Below are 17,499 nucleotides of genomic sequence, written 5' to 3'. Positions count from 1 at the left end.
AACTTCAGAGATTCTCTTCACGAGCATAGTCTCTCCCTCTGTCTGTGTTTCCGAGCAACATCTGCCAGCTTTCCACTGCCACACCCCGCTGCTCTAAAACTGGTTTGTTCAGTTTATCGTCTTCTGCTGACTCAGCAGTTCTAGCCAGAAAAACACAAGTAAACACTGCACTTCCAATGCGCAACAAATTATTTAGGGCTGATGAAGAGACAAAATTGTGTTATGTGGCCATGTACTGACACTGCCTTACAAACAAGAACACAGAAAAGCCACTCTCGTCTGAAAAGCAGTTCAGCTATAGTACAACTAAGGTGCGTGCACAGGAACACTCTCAAAGGACTTTAAATGTGTTTCCATTGGCTGACAAAGCTCCACCGCACTCTCCATCTTTCCAGAGGAGAAACACAGTCTGACAGTAGCTCCTCATGCCTGGTTAGCTCTGACTACGAGCTCTTTGACGCTGTCCACACTACACTGAGTGGTGGTCAGTCATTCTCTGTGTTTCCACATTACCTGCAACACACCATAGCCACGAGGTCACACCTTCTACAGTCACCCTGAATACGATTTTAAAATGAGAGCGGTTCATCAAACGGTTACAAGCACTAGCATTAAAGAAGGCCTATTTCTGGTAGAATTAAAGTTGTTTCAAATAAAGATAAATAACAACCCCAGCTGGTATTTCAACATTTTCTTTACTGTTATAGCTTCTGTATTAGACACAGACTCTGTAAACAACAGGATGTACTGCTCATCTGAGGGGACAGAAGTTGATAGTAGAGAATGATAAATAGATCTTTTTTTAAGATAATGTCTGTTCCTATAAGATATGGGGGGATCTTTTGTCAATAACATGATTGAGTATGATGCCGAATACAAAAAAACCCCAGACATACTGCACATGCAAAAAAATATGTCAGTATAGAATTAGCTTTTGTGCTATGCAACAATGAAGATCTTGCACATCCTTGAGAAGAAAGAGAAGTGTGGAAAAATGGAAAAACCTGAGAGCGTGCCTTTATTCCACACTCATAACTGCTGTCCCTGGTGAGAAAGACAGTGGAAAGGCCACTGCTTTTCAGTCAGAGGTAGAACAAAAACACCTCCCCCTGATGTGATTGCAAGAGCCATGAAACACTGACAGGAAGCTCCATTCAACTGTGGCCCACTGAAGCCTCAACAACCATTAGATACATGCATTGCTGAAAAGGAGCAAGAAAAGGAAAGCTCTAAAGTGTCAAACAGTGGATAAAGATAGATTGAAGGTGTTTGATTCTTTCGCTTTGTGGGCTGCAGCTCCAGCTGCTACTGAATGAACCAATAATCAGCACTTGTGTAGTTGGTGATTTACAAAAGAGGAGACACAGTTACATCCCCAGATACATCTGTGTGGGAAAATACAAAAGAATAAAAGCTTTTTCGAGAAAGCACAGACCAATAGAAATAAATGTTTTTTGACTTTTCTTTTAATATTTTCTAAAAGGTTATCTGTCATCAGCTACTGTGTCCCTTGTTGAGCCCATGACAGTCTGCTCAGATATTGATGCATTTATGTATTTTCCTGGCACATGAGGAGCAGGTTTAGTACATCTTTGTATTTAAAGGAACTTGTTGACTTTTACCAGTTTCAACATCTGTAATGTAAGACAGAGTGCATTTGAGCTGTGTATGGACTTAACTATGCAGGTCTGCAGAGGAAGAAATTAGAATTATTTTTAGAAGATATCTGCTGAAACTGCTTACAATAAACAGAAATGTGTAACAATAGATTCTTGCTGGCTCGGCCTCAAGAATGATTCATCACAACAAAGAATGACCTACTTTCACATACATTTCTGTCAATTTGTAGGAAGAAGCAGGACAACTGCTCAGTGTATTTACTGCTGAGTAACATGCTAATATCCCAACACAGAGATAAATATTATCTTTGAAGTTTTTGTACACTGGCCAGTAAGTACAGTCTCAGCTGTTGGGCTGTTTTATGTATCTGGACAAGTTCAATATACTACTGTGAGCTGATGCAATTAGATGAAGTGTAGCGTAACCTCAAGGCAACCCCTCTGGTCTGATGGTGTGAATATAGTCTCCCTGCTAAGAACAAAATTCAGCTCAAAAGTGCTTACTGCACAGGAGTTTTCTGTCCCTGCTCACAGGCTAAAACCCTGTTGAAACCAATTTTTACAGAGAGCATCTCTCAATCATTACTTTACAAACAGCCCAATTAAATAAATGTTTGAAATGATTGTGGATGCACTTATAATGCACACACATTACTAACATGCTATTCCATCATACAGTTCTTATATATTCAATATGTCAATTTTAATTCAATGTCTTGTTTCCCATGGTCGAAAATGTCATTTCTTGTAGGAGCATCCAAACATCAGCTCTAAAAGGGAGAAACAGAAGTTGCATTAAATTCAAGAGTGGTTGCCTTTGAACCTCCAGGCTTACTGGTCTATATACAGCATACGAAATTGGACACATCACTGTCTAGACAATGACATAAACATGATTTGTCTAGACAGAAACTATCAGAACCTGTTTGTCTGGGATGAAAAGAAAACTACAGAAGCTGTTTTACATCAGATCACGAGAACCACTTTCAACAACATACTGCATGTTGCGAGTTGTTTTTATCTAACATTATTGGATCCTGAGCAGCTCAGCTGGTGTGGAGCAGTGCTAAGGGCACCTGATTTACTACTAAGCCAGGAGATTGTAATCAGTACTTTACATCAATATATCATAAATAGGGTGAAAAGAGCTGAACTGATGCAAAAAATTGTGTTGAGGAATTATGTAATAAGATTTTAAAAAGGTTGCTCTTGTGCAAAACTCTTGAATCACTCCTCATTTCTTACTGTATTTCCCAGAGGAGAAGACCTTGTACTCCAGATATCAAGATATACTGTATTTAAGACAAAGACAGAGTGTCTACAATTCTAATGATCCTGAATTCTCTTAGGCAGGCTGCCTTGAAGTTGTCCTCAGGAATTGCCTGCCTTTTGTTCTCTTTCAACATGAACCCACACTGCTTCAACAATTCTGAGATCCGGGCTCTAGGGAGACTAATCCACGAGTGATAACGTCCATTGTATGTGTTATCTATCAAAGTATTGCATTGGCAGCGTGTTTTGAATCATTATTATGCTGAAAAAGGTTTCAAGCATAAACGTTGTGTAGATGGTGATATTCATGAAAACTTTGCTTGTAATTTTATTTATATTTGCATGGTAAATGGTCTGTATAGCGCTTTTACCTGTCCCCCCTAGGGACCCCAAAGCGCTTTACACACCCAGTCATCCACCCATTCACACACTGGTAGAGGCAAGCTACAGTTGTAGCCACAGCTGCCCTGGGGTACACTGACAGAAGCGAGGCTGCCATATTGCGCCATCAGCCCTTCTGGCCAACACCAGTAGGCGGTAGGTGAAGTGTCTTGCCCAAGGACACAACGACCGAGACTGTCCGAGCCGGGGCTCGAACCGGCAACCTTCCGATTACAAGGCAAACTCCACACTCTTGAGCCACGATCGCCCAGATGTTTGAAATAGACAGATAAATGGTAAAAATGGTAAATGGCCTGTATTTATATAGTGCTTTACTAGTCCCTAAGGACCCCAAAGCACTTTACACATCCAGTCATCTACCCATTCACACACATTCACACACAGGTGATGGCAAGGTACACTGTAGCCACAGCCACCCTGGGGCACACTGACAGAGGCGAGGCTGCCGGACACTGGCGCCACCGGGCCCTCTGACCAGAAAAGCTATAGAAAATAGAAAAGTAGAAATAAATAGAAAAGTTTATCTAAAAATTTGGTCACTGCCAATCAAATTGCTTGGTGGATCAAAATCTGACCTGCATTTATCATTCCATTAATTTTGACAGGATCCCCAACACCATTTACTGAAATGCACTACCAAACCATGACAGAACCTTCACCATCTTCTATAGATAGCTGCAGACACTCAGTGATGTACCTCTCTCCTAACCTCGTACATATTGATAACGATTTAGTTTAAAAATATTACATTTGGATGCATCCCTCCATAAGACTTTTAGACATTGATTTCCAGTCCAGTTCTTGCGTGACTTGACATTCGTCAGCCTTTTCTCCCTGTTTCTCCTCCTTAAGAAAGCCTTCTTGATAGCCACTCTTCCACTAAGACCATTTCTGATTAGGCTTCGGTGAAAAAATAGATGGATCAACTCAAGGGCCAGATGCGTTTCTCAGGTCCTGTGTCACATCTTTGTTGGATTTTTTTCCCCAATTTGTTAAGGACACAAGTTTCAGATACAGTGCAACTGTTGTAGATCAATTTTCTTTAGGCTGACCACTTCTTTTGTCATCTATTTGTCCAATTTCCCCCTTTTTTTAAGGACACACTGCAAACCATGCCAAGTTTTCAGCTAATGACTCCTTTTCAGTGCTTGAATGATTTTAATATGACTAAAAAAAAGCAGACAATGTCAAAAAAAAAGCTAAAAAAAAAAACAAACCAAAAACCTCACACTTTGATAGACCTCAAGAACACCTGGAGAACTATTGCTCAAAACCACTTTAACGAATTACAAGAAAATCTATTTCCTTGAAAGTAAAACAATTGTAAAAAAGTAAAGGGGGGTGACTTGAAACTTTTGCACAGTACTATATTTGCGAAAGTAAAAATTACATTTTACTGAATACTGTACACAGTCCTGCTTTGGTAATAATGCCGCAGGCATGGTGCTTGTTGCCTAAAAACCACTGACTCCTGCTGAAGTATTACAAGGAACTAGCTTTATGTCCATCAGTGGCGTAATTGTGCTCAGTTATGATTTCAATTCATCAACTATGGCATTGTAATAGTGGTAGCAGATTTCAGGAGTTTACACTGCTTTACTCTAACAAGCAACATTTTGGCCCAGATAACTCAGCACAGAAGTCAGTAGTGATTACTGACACCACTTAAGTAAAAGCTTTTTAGGCCAATAAAAAAAAAAAGTGTCCCCATTTATTGCCACACTTAGGGTCTATGTGGCAACCTAGTAGTGCTCTAGTGCTATTTTTTATAAGTAGGTTGTTTCAAGCTTGTAAACATGGATTTAACAATGCATCTAAAACTGACTTTGGGCAATGCAGCTAAAGACTATGTCATAACCCCAAAATGTTGACTGTATGTTCAAAAGCAGGTTTAATGATACCAAAACCTGCAGAATCACCCAATAAAATTATTTTGAAATTAAAAATATAAATTTACTTCCCAAATGTGAATTAAACATTAAATTGACATTCTGCCAATGTAATAACTAGATATTAAAATGACAAATTAGCTTGAAGAGCATGAGTTCAAATGAATAATTTATCTGTGCAAACACTGCATACTCAAGTCTCTATGAAAGAATTATAATTGCGTTAAACAGCTTTGCTTTAAAAAGGCTGACTATATAATGAAACTCTGGATCACTGCTCTTTGTGTGAAAGCAGTCAATTATTAATATGCCAGTCATGAATGTGAACTTGACTGATAACTGGGTTTAATGTAATGCTACATAAAGAGTTGGGAAATAGGTCATACAGTAGAGGGGGGAAAGTAAGTTGTGTGCTGGGTCGGGAGCCATATATGGCATCTCAATGTAAGACAATGTTCTTCAAACTGTATGGTTGTGTCGAAAAAAAATAATTCTAATAATGTGAAAGTCAAGTACTTATCATTTTAACCCTCAAACACAGACCTCGGATGGCCATTGAACTTCTATAAGCAATGTATGTTTGTAATCCTACATTGCTTGCATCTTTCACAGCACACATTTTCAACCTTAAAACTTCACATTTAACATGAAAAATGTGAAGTTTGTAGAAAATGTGCATTGAGTTTCCTACAAAGTCAGTGGGAAATATATAGCAGTCATATATAAAACATTGTTCTGCAATTGAAAGAAGAGAAGAATCATCTCTTTTTAGCATTCACAGCCTCACAGACCTTTTATCCAAAGACTTCAAACCTGGATTGATCTGTCCATTCTCTCCATACCACTTTTTTTCTTCTTTTTTTAACCATTTATAAGCGGGCGGTTGAGGACCACTAAAGCATTTGTTTCTCAAAAAACACCTGCTTCTCAAAACCCTTTCAGCTCTGCCACAAGGGTTTTTCAAAAAGGCTTTTCGAATTACCAGTTAGCCTTTTAACATAAAAACTTGCATTTGGTAACAGAATGTGCCACTTAAATACGAGAATGACAGCTGCCAAAAAGGGCCCTGTAACACGTGATGTAACCCATCACTGATTCATAAAACTTATTCTAATAAACTTTAATTGACATAAGATGTTGTCAATTCAAAACTAATACCAAATGACCCTAAAAGTGTATATTTGAGTGTCTATAACTGACCTGAAAAGTTGAGACGACGAATATGCTTCAGCAGATGAGTGCCATTTATGGGGTCCATTTTAGCGCAGAGACCAACCTTGCCCGGGCACAGCTCCTTGTGCATGTTGTGCAAGGCATGAGCCATTGCATAGACGGCATCAATAACAAACTGTACCTTTCCTTCCTGCTCATATTGCGAGTCCTTTCCGATTCGCTCCTGATCTGAAAGACATAGACAGATGCATGTGTGTGGTTTTATAAGTATTAATTGGTTAAAAGAATTCATGAAATAATTCAAATCGTGGTAAGTGATATATGTAATGATCTGCAGTCATTCATTTGGTTTGGTCACCATGTCAAGGACAAGGTTGAGTCCAGTATTAGTATCCATGTAGTCAAGCAATCATGTTTGAGACAGAAAAAAGATTTTACAAGTAGATTTAAACGACTCAATCAGGCAAAAAATCTGTAGCTCTATCAGCCACATCATGCAATTAAGAAAACTGTATTCATTTAAAGGCATGAGCAGTTTCCATGAGTGGATCCAGCTTAAAGAATTATCTACTTGTGAGTTTGTCTCTGACACTTGTTTAAAGAAGGCCGATGATAAAGTTGCATATTCAGTGCCTGTTCTAGACAATTAATATGCACAATTATAGCAAAAAAAAAAAAAAATCCATCTTGAAACTAATTTATAAAGTAATTTGATGAAGATACTACTGATGTGTGCCAATAGTCAGGAAAACTTATCTTCTCAACACTTGTCTTCTGTGTCATCCCCACTCTGGATGGCAGCTTTTAGATAAGACAATTGTGTTCACGCTACTTGGAATGAGCTAAACCTTTTAAACGAAGGGTGTGGCATCAGTCCAAAAGACAGAAGAAAATGCATTGCTCCTCAGTGAGTCTTATTTTTTATGTACTGAATGGTGTTGCCTCTTGCAATTAGCTAGAAAGTAAATATCTGGATCGCTGCAGAGGACCAAATCAATTCTAATATCTGGAGTGCAAGGTCTTCTCCTCTGGGAAATCTCATCTGTTAAAAATTAAGAGTCTTTCTTATATCTTCTGAAGGAGTAGTAGAGTTCCATCTGTGTGATTTTCGTGAGCATTATGTTTTGGGCCTGCATTTCTATTCTACAAATTTTAAAAATATGCCTCATGCTATTTTTCATTAGTTGCTTTAAACAGTTCTTCCAATTTGATCAATTTTTTGTATTCTTTACCTTCTTGACTGAGTGTCCAACTCTGAATTCAGTATTTATTGCCTGGTTCAATTTAGAAGACCCAAAGAAGCAGGAAATAGAGACATCCATTCACAGGACAGGGATAATCCCCTTATGGGCTCAATGTAATAACTCGTGATAGGAGTTTATTAATCCTGGCTCAGGTTGTTCCAGAGGTTTTTGTGATTGTTAATTGCTGTGAGGAGGTGGGGTCTAAGGAGATACAACGTGCCAATCCTAACTTCGGCTGTCTGCTCACATGCATGAAGTCTTAAAGCTGTTTCTATGTAAATCTCCTGTATGTGCATTAGCCATTATTAAAAGCAGGTGTGTTCAATTAAGATTTACAATAGACTAATTACTAGGGATAAGCTAATGATAGAGCTGCATAGAATTCAATTAGGCTTTGCAAGTTAATAAGCACACAGCAGGGAATGAGCTGCTGATACTCACACAATAATTTCCATATTGTTGGTTGAAAAAAATACTTGATGCTATAGAGCTTCTTAACTTACTTCCATATTTTTCAGTATATTTCAGTAAGTAATTTGGTTAAATTCTAGGTTAATGCATTAGTAAACTAGAGTCTTTTTAAACATGACAAAAAGTAAGTTAAACCAATTTTGCCATAGGACAGAGAGTAACTAAATCAAAACCTAAGCCATGCCAAAACCTGACTCTATTTAAAAGTAGAGTTTACTGTAATGCAGTGAATGATTTTCAAAAAAAAAATTGGACAGACCTGCATTATACTAAACATCTCTTAATCTTTTAAATCAGGTGTTTTCAGTCTCATTGCCACAGACCAAGCACCAAGGATGTAGTCAGTTTTTCTAAACATTTGTGAAAGAATAGGTTGTTTTAAAGAGCTCACTGAATCCGAATGTAGTACTCTAATAGGATGCCACAAATACAACAAGTTAAAGTCACAAAATTTCTTAAACATAAAAAATTAAAAAAAAATTTTATATAAAACATTGGTATTGGTTGAAAATTCCACAGTTGGTGCCTCCCCTTCATATAATTGTTCAAACAAATACGGCTTAATAACAAGAAAGACATTATACTGTCAGAACCGATGTGAACTAATGAACTACAAATGATCAATATCAATATTAAAAGCCACCTTAACAAACCTCAACCATATACAGGCTAGAACAGTTTTTTGTGACTATGTGGTTATCTGATACTTTTGGACATGCCGATATACAGCTTTCACAAGTAAACTTTTTCCTAAACATTATCATGCAACAACTATCCTCTTGAGGTGCAAGCTATTTTCGGCAGCTACTTCAATCCGAGAGAGTGCTAGCCTCCAAATCAGCAAAGGTCTCCTTCTGTTAGCCATCTTTCATTTGCTAGATCTCCAGCTCCTCACTGCAGACCAAAGGGGTTTTAAGTCTCAGATTATCTCATGAGCTTTTGAAAATGCATGAATTATTGTTGGAGGTTACGGCTCAGTAATTAAGGGCCACAGGGCCTTGATTGGACAGAGATTGTCACAGTTTGGCCGCCATGCTTATGCCGTGGGGAATCCTGTGAGCCAGAGTGGGTGTGAGAGTGATATTTCTCTCTCAGTCTTGGCAGGCCACCCACACTAACTTTGTATTGTCTCTTCTCCATAAGACAGTTTCCCTTTTTCCTTCTGTCTCTCTTTGTAGCTAACTCCTCATTGGCATTTTGGCACTCTCGCACAACTTTTCCAAGCTGGCGTTTTGCTTTCAGAGAAATCCTTTTAGATTAAGCAAAGCAGAAGCTGAGTGTGGGTGTCTTCCACTGAGGTGAAACACAAGACATTATGTGACAGACAGTGTGGGCACAAAACCTTTGACCTATTTTTCAGCTTACGACCGGCTGCAGGCCATCCAATCCACTGAGGCAATCGGACCATCTTTTAAGTTAATGTGACGCTGCTGACATGTGTCACGCACCTTCATTTCACATTTTCTGTGAATTTTCCTATACGTGATTGTAGAGCTAAAGTCTCAATTCATGTCGGACTAAAAATGTGCTGTTGTGTGTATGTTTTCAGTCAAACAGAAATAGTAATTTAAAGTATATTAAAAAAATATCAAAAATGATAACAAATATGATATCACATTTAAAAAACTGTTATTGGATTAATACTCAAAAAAGAAAACTCAAAAAATTGGTTATTGAAGCAAATAATTAAAATGCAACTTCAAGCAAATGTAATTTCAATATTAACACTGATTTAAAAAAAAAAATAATCATTTTACAACTATACTGTATTAATGTTCAATAAACATGTCACAGCTGGTTTTATCACCCACAAAGCCATTGATAAGTCACAACAATGTAATAAACAACAGTGTAACCAACAAATGGTACCTTTTGAGCCCCTCAGAACCAACTGAACAATGTTTAAACCCCACAGCCTTCCTGAATATTGTCTGTGTTTATCCCTTTTTGACCGCAGTCTACCCATCTTCTGATGGCTGCTTGCAGTTGGATAATGTTCCATGTCACAAAGCTCATCTCAAACGTGTCTCTTGAACATGACAAAGAATCCATTGTCCTCAAAATGCCTCCAGAGTCTCTAGATCTAATCTAATAATGAGCTGCATTGGGATGTGGTGAAACAAAGATTTGCTGGATGGTTGTGCAGTTGACAAATCTGGAGCAACTGTGTGATGCTATTATGTCAATATGGACCAGAATCTCAGAGCAATGTTTCCTGTCACCTTGTTGAATATGAAGAATTAGGGCAGTTCTCGAGGCAAACCCAGTCCAGGATTGGGGTTGACCTGGATTAGGCTGAAGTGGAGTCCAACTCAGGTGCACCTATTAAAGTGGCCAATTAGTGTATATGCAAATAACCTATTTGGTTACATCATATTAGCAAACAGATTTCAAAACCTACCCCAGTCAAATTTCTAACTAATTAAATGTAATTGCTATTTACTGATTAATAGTTGTATTAGTTGTATCGTCTTTTTCATGTTCTCACGCTTGGAATCAACTCAAGGGTAGGCTTTAAATTTTAAACTATTTAAACTCTCCATCACACCACTGATCAGAGATTTTCTGCTTCCTAAAATAATTTAATCTATTTCCACAATGAATTCAATTACTTTTTACAAAATCCTTTTTGTAATAAAAGGGCAAGCTGTCCAATATATTCCCCATCTCTTACCCAGAGAAGGCTGAAAACCCCCCTAGTCACCCTGGAACGCTGTTTAGGGTGAGCAGTATAAAAATAGATGGTTGGATGTGAGAGCACATGCGCGGTTTATCTGCATTACTTTCTCTGTGCTGTTCCGCTCACATCGTTAATACAGAGGCGAAACACACAGCCAGCGAAATGGGTCCCTGCTCTACCTCCCCTCTCCTCTCAACATTAATCAATATCAGTTTTACATCTCCTTCATTCCCAGATAAAAGACAAGTCTCACTTTTTTTCTTCAGTCACTCATGCCCTCCTTATCCTTTGATCACACTAAGCAGTCTAACCCTCTCAGGACACTGATAATTCTGCAGCATGCCCCATGTGGTTTTTGCACAGCTGCCACAGGGACACTGCAAAGCTCCCCACCAGTGAAGAGGCAGCTCAAGTGTCATACTTTAACCTCAAACAAATTCTGTGAGACTCTCACTCCCTGTGAAGCAGAGCTGATAGGGAAGTTTAATACTAAAATGTCTGTAATGAGCGAGACAAGTGATAGAAGAACAGCTACTTAGTGTGAGATGCAGGTGCCTATACAACACTCACTCCTAGTATAGAGATAAACTTAACGATGTCAATGTGGGTATTTTCAGAGCTATTAATTTAGCTTCTGCAGCAACTGAAGGCTAAAAATATTTCTAGTGCATAATCATTGAGAGTACAAATAATCATTAAAGATCATCATTGGTTTTATTGGTAGATAACAATCATTATATGTTTGCTTCATTTGCTCTTTTTCCTTGTCTCGTTGTGGAACACTTCCTCGTATAACAGTTTTTCCCCATTTATAGTTTTGGTTTCATTGATTGAATCCATCTTGCAGATAAAACACACATTTACATTTTGAAGCAGAGCATCTTTATTTTTAAGGATTAAACTGGAGATTCTCTATAGATTTATAAATTCAGCAAATCCCATAACATAAAACAGAGCTTTGATATCTCTGATCAAAAACTAAACTAACCTTGATCTCTACAGTGATGAATTCAGTAACTTTGTTATAGTGTGTGTGTGTCTGAGGGAGTGAGAGGTCGCTGCAAGGGTCACTGCAAATAAGTACAGGGCCGAGTGATCACCTTTACTTTGATGAAAATTTCTATCCTGATCAGAGCGGTTCCTTCTGATAATGCATGAAGGGTCACCTCAGGGAAATTTTGGACCAGTACTCATAACCTTTATCAGAATGCAAAGTTAAGGAATATCTTTGGGAAAATTGTGTTAGAGAATAGATTTCCAGAGACCTGCCAAATAAGTACCAAGGTGTATTAAGCCTGTTTTGGTTGCAGAAAATAACCCAACAAAATAAGCCACATTAATGCTCCCTTACTTCATTATAATAAACTCTGTTGCTGTAATTGCTCAAAAATGCAGTACCCAGCTATTTTAAGAAATGATTTGGCCTTTTGTTTTGTTTTGTTTTTCAAAAACAAAACAAAAACAATGCGACCTGATGAGTTTTAAAGGTCTGCATCATCTACAAGAAACACAAGGACTATGGAGTGCCACAGACAGAGCTGGAAAGTCAGACAGTATTAATAAACAGTTTGACATTTTGTTTTGTTTTGGTCTGCACAGGATTTTGTGACATTAAGAAATATTTAGATTACCAACTGGCTTATCTTCTATAACTTGGGAGGGAGGAAACAGGGTGGTTTGTTTATTTGCAATTTTTACCACAAAACACTAATTCAAAACATATATTGTAAATCTTCCCCCAGACCCATGTGTTAATATCAATCTAGATCGGTATTCAACATTCAGTATTAAACTACTACAGATATTTCAAGACACAAAGAAGAATAAATGGAAATACATTTGCTCCCAAACATAAACAATGTGCCATGTTTTCCATCTCATTTATATAAGGAAATGAAAACATGGTATGAGTGTTGGCCATGGTGTTGATCAGACTGCAGACTCCCAGAGGGTCACTGGAGTTATCTAGTTTTTTTGTTCTTGGCAACATTTCCTCTTGGGGGGGTGGGCAGGTCAGTGTAGCCAATCAGTAGACAAATTGATCCATCAGTACTATCTTATCCACCTGAGTGATGCCCTGAATGTAACCCTCTGTGTTATCTCTTTAGAATACTCTGTGTTGGGTTTTATTGCCTGTGAACACAGCACCAGCTGTTGGTTCTGCAGCTCACCGCTTGAGTAAAAGTATGTCTCTGGTGTATTTTGTTTGTACTGTTTCACCAGGGCTGTTTCAGTTATTTATTGTTTTACCAACCCTGCCCTTTATCTACAAATAAATAAACATTAAGATTCTCTAGAGTCTCAGCACAGGGGTCCTTGTCTTTTATCATTACATGTTATTATACACATTAGTACAGCAGAGGTAAGTGGCATGATCATCCACAATCACGCATAATTGCATGTCAACATGCCCATTTACACCGTATGTCAGAATTGCTTTGCTTTGGTGTAGTTGTTATGACTTCTTATGCTCAACAAAGGAAGAAAAGCAGGTTTTACTGTACCTCCATGTTACACCCCGGCCTAGGCAACCGGAGTGCAACACGAAAAAAGTAAAAATAAAGAAAAAAAAACACACACAAAAAACCCCACTAAAGCTCACCACCAAAATCCCGAAACGAAAGTATCGACAAATCTATTTACAACAAACTATTTATTTACAACAAAACACCAAACTATTTACAACACGGGGGAGATCGCGACCATGACACACTGAAACACAGGGTTTAAATACCTAGAGGGAGGAATCAGGAAAATGGACAACAAGAGGGAAACACAGCTGGGGCAACTCAGAACTGACGAGACAGGGAAACGTAAACTGAAAAGACTAAGATAACACAGACTTTCAAAGTAAAACAGGAAACACATAACAGTCACGCCAAAAACAACACACTGACAACACCGAAACGTAACACTCCACTGTCAGTGGTTGAAGAAAATTTGGAAACATTAAGGTAAAAGATGCAAAATAAGTCAATTCAACATTTGCAATACAAAGTAATGTATAGCGATTTAGTAGTATATCAGGTAGTCCAACTGCTATATTACAAAACAAATATTATTATTTGTCAGTATATTTGTGTTGCCATTTATACCAACTGATAAATGATGTGAAGACGAGATGGGAGAAACACCCTTCAACCATGTCCTGAGTGTTGCATTACATAGTTTGTCCACCAGGGGGTATTCTGCAACTTCCCTGTTGCCAAAAGGTGTGGCCACAAACACAACAACAAGCTGAGGAGTAGAGCATAATTAATTAACCTAGGACTTGTTGTGATGATAAGTTTATTTATAAAACTGCACTGTTATATTATCTTAGTAATAACTTAAATAGCTTCACATAAAAAAATATGGACTGATATAATGGGATTTTTAAATTGCTTAATATCGATATCAGTCTTGAGAATCCTGTATCAGCTGGGGTCTCATATCAAGTATATTTTTCATAGAGTTAATTGAGAAACTGTTTAGAGGTAATATATCTAAATGGGAATGTCTCCTCTGGCAGTTAACTACCTGACAAATCAGAGTTCTTCATCACATTTAGAAAAGTAAGCTGTAAATTTTGCACTGCCACAAAGTCCTCTTGACTGAGTGGTCTATTACAGTCACTTCAAATTTTACCATGCAATAAATAGCATGGTAAAATCTTTGGAAATCTTTCACAAATAAATAAATAAATAAAATTAGTCTATATTATTCATGTTATATCGTAGGGTAATGCACAGCTGTGACCGATGCATATAGCATTGTAAGACAACGTGCAACCACCTTAAAAATCTAATTTAGTCATGCTGTAAATCCCACCTCCACAAAGCCTGCTGGTTTGGAGCATTTTGTGATTTATGGCACTACTGAAGTGCACTAAGAGGGATTCCCCCCTCCCTGCAACAAAATCAGTTTGTTTGTTTTTTGCAACCAAAAATTGCCAGAAGAAAAAGTAAAGCTGGTTCCTCATAAGAACTAAATATAAAAAAATGAAAAGAATAAAGACAATGAAGAGTGTAACATTAACCTGTGGCCTCACAACAGCTGAACTGAGTGAAGATAGCATGCATTTTCAACACAAATTCCATCATTAGTAAGAGAATCATGTACTCCTATTGTCCGCCACCCATTCAAGCAGTGTACTGTATTTTGTTTTGTTTCTTTCTGCTGCTGCAGTCCCGATGAGTGCTGTCAACCTAACGAGGCACTTCATGGGTTTTTTTTGGGGGGGGGGGGGGTTTAACATTAAAAGCTATCTAGATCTATAAATTTTGAATTAGCATTAACTGAAGGGCTGAAGAAATAAGAAATAAAAGCAAAGTAAACTTTGCCAGTCAGGTCACTATTTCAGAAAATGACTGTGCTCACATTCATAAATGTTACTGTACATGTGAATCTGTGCAATGCGCCGACTCCAAATCCTGCCCAGATTCTGTCTTTGATGTTTTTCTTTCTCTTACTCATAATGCTGCAGCATGTGAAACTCAGCCCAGCCACTGATGTGTGGATTACCGCCATATAAAGCCAGTGTGGAAGTATTGTACGCACGCTGTCACGACACAGTCTTGTTTATAAATACTAGTGTATGTGTGGAAACTGGTGTATGTAGATTGGGGATATACACATCTGGCTCCAGGGCAGAGTGGTGGCTCGGTGGTTAGTGCTTTCACCGTACAGCAGCTAGATTGTTACTTTTATTTCCTTTGATTTCTTGGAGTTTGCATGGTTTCCGCCTAAAGACAAATTGCTCATTCTTAACTGTAAATTCAAGAGAGGGATTTTTTAAACGTTGTGTTCTCTAATTGTGTGCTGATCTATTTTTCTGTCCATGCTGTATGCCCCCCAAATTATTCCTCATTCCCAACTATGTTATGAAGCATAATGTGATTGTTTTTATGACTTCTTTATCTGCTGTATATTTTGTGTCCTCACAGTGAGCTGTCTCGATTCAGTATATGTTTATTTCAGAGGCAAGTGGGGGCTATATGAAATTACAATAATTCAATCAAATTCAACTTTCTTTTTATTACCAAAAGAATGACACAGAGCACTATTATATCCAGCTTTCCATGATCCTCTAAAGCACAATACTGTCACATTTTAAGAATAAAGAGAATATGCAAGTAATTTGTAAGCGTAAATTTATCGTCATATTAAATAATTCAAATCTGGGCATTTGAGTGTTAATTTTTTAGGTTGTTGAAAAGCCACTGAGTCATCACTTGGACTCTTCTTTTAGAGGAAAGAACTGATCCTAACAGTCCAGTTGTGATGATCTGCCTTTAATGGCAATACTAGCTACCTGTAATTAAGAAGATATGGATTATTACTGCATGAAATCTGCAACAATTCTGCAGTGTTTGGCTGTAATGATGGTCATTATCATACAAATCTTATTTGTGTCTCTGGTTTCTTCTCTGTTGTATTGTTACATTTTCCAGCAGACTTCAGTGTTATGCTGTAGTTATTAATTAGTCATTTTGCTACTCTGCATACGTTAGGGAGAAATATTTCCATTAATTGATGTCACTCGAGGGTTGAGGCTATACGTGGCAATTTTCAAACTTGGGAGATTCTCAAGGGATCACTAAGACCTGACAGTCGAGAGCAATGTTAGACTGTTTCTTGGCAGTGTTCTTGCTTGCTGGGCTGCATACAGCAACTCTTACTTGAGTTTTTCCCCACCAATAACACACCTAATTCTTCTTCTTTTTTTTCACCTGTTCCTTTTATGGGTCACCACAACAAATCCTTGCCTTCATGCCACCCCTATCCCTTGCATCCTCTTCTGTCACACTAACCCTCTGCATATCCTCCTTCATGACTTCCATGAATCTTTCCTGTGATATCCCACTTTTACTCATCCCTGGCAGCTCAATTTTTAACATCCTTTGTCTGGTATATCCACTTTCTCTCTTCTGATATACTCATTCTGGGTACTTCCAACAAAAAATCTTAACATCTTGAACTCACCTCCACCTCCAGCTCAGCCTCCTATCTTTCCATTTGTGTCACCGTCTACAAACCATATATCATAAGAGGCCATCTTGCAAAACTTCCCTTTCAACTCTTACTGCTATCCTACTGTCACAAATCACTCCTGACACTTGTGTCCACCAAACCTGTAGTGTCTTTTTCCTCTCTCGGATAGTTGATAGTTGCATACTTGTCCATTTTCACTTCCTCTGCTCCGTGTAGATTCCCTGTTACATCTATCATTTACACAAATGTATTCTTCCTTGCTTCTACTTTCATTTCTCTTGTCTCCAAAGCATACCTCCACCTCTCCAGGCTCTCTTCCACCTGCTCCATGCTCTCATTACAGATCACAGCATTGCCTGTGATCATCCTCCTCCACAGAGACGTGTGCCTGACCTCATCTGTCAAACTCCCCATCACCACTGGAAAAAAAGGAGCTCAAAACCAACATGTCCTGCACCATCCTCACATAGTTCGTTGCCATTCCTGGCTTTCTCATGCAGTATACCACTTTGCTTTCTCTAGACCACAAATACACTATGAAACTCCTTCTGACCTTCGCTACACTCCTCCATCAACACTCTAAGTCAAACACTGGAACTGTGCTCTTTTCTCCACATGAAGCCATACTGCTGTTTGCACCTATCACCTATCTTCTTAACCCAGTGGTTCTTAACCTGGGTTCGATCGAACCCTAGGGGTTCGGTGAGTCAGTCTCAGGGGTTCGGCAGAGCCTCCGCCTTGACATGCACGGCTCATTTTGTGCACCAGTAAAAAAA

The 17,499-nt window shown here is 38.3% G+C and overlaps 1 protein-coding gene across 3 annotated transcripts in view; it reads right to left on the bottom strand.

The window, feature by feature from the left end:
• The window catches only part of LOC147331189 (metabotropic glutamate receptor 4-like), a 201,446-nt gene that overhangs the window by 26,132 nt on the left and 157,815 nt on the right, over positions 1–17,499 (bottom strand). For all 3 annotated transcript variants that reach the window (XM_086293323.1, XM_086293326.1, XM_086293325.1), the window contains exon 7: positions 6,383–6,583. In XM_086293323.1, the coding sequence (XP_086149449.1) occupies positions 6,383–6,583 (201 nt within the window). The remainder of the gene's footprint in view (positions 1–6,382; positions 6,584–17,499) is intronic.

This window comes from Aulonocara sp. 'chitande type north' Nkhata Bay, linkage group LG5 (assembly GCF_057382095.1).
Source record: "Aulonocara sp. 'chitande type north' Nkhata Bay isolate Kocher_YH1m ecotype deep benthic linkage group LG5, A_spYH_male_GT1.1, whole genome shotgun sequence".
Taxonomy (NCBI): Eukaryota; Metazoa; Chordata; class Actinopteri; order Cichliformes; family Cichlidae; genus Aulonocara; species Aulonocara sp. 'chitande type north' Nkhata Bay.
This window is presented reverse-complemented; position numbering and strand designations above follow the sequence as displayed.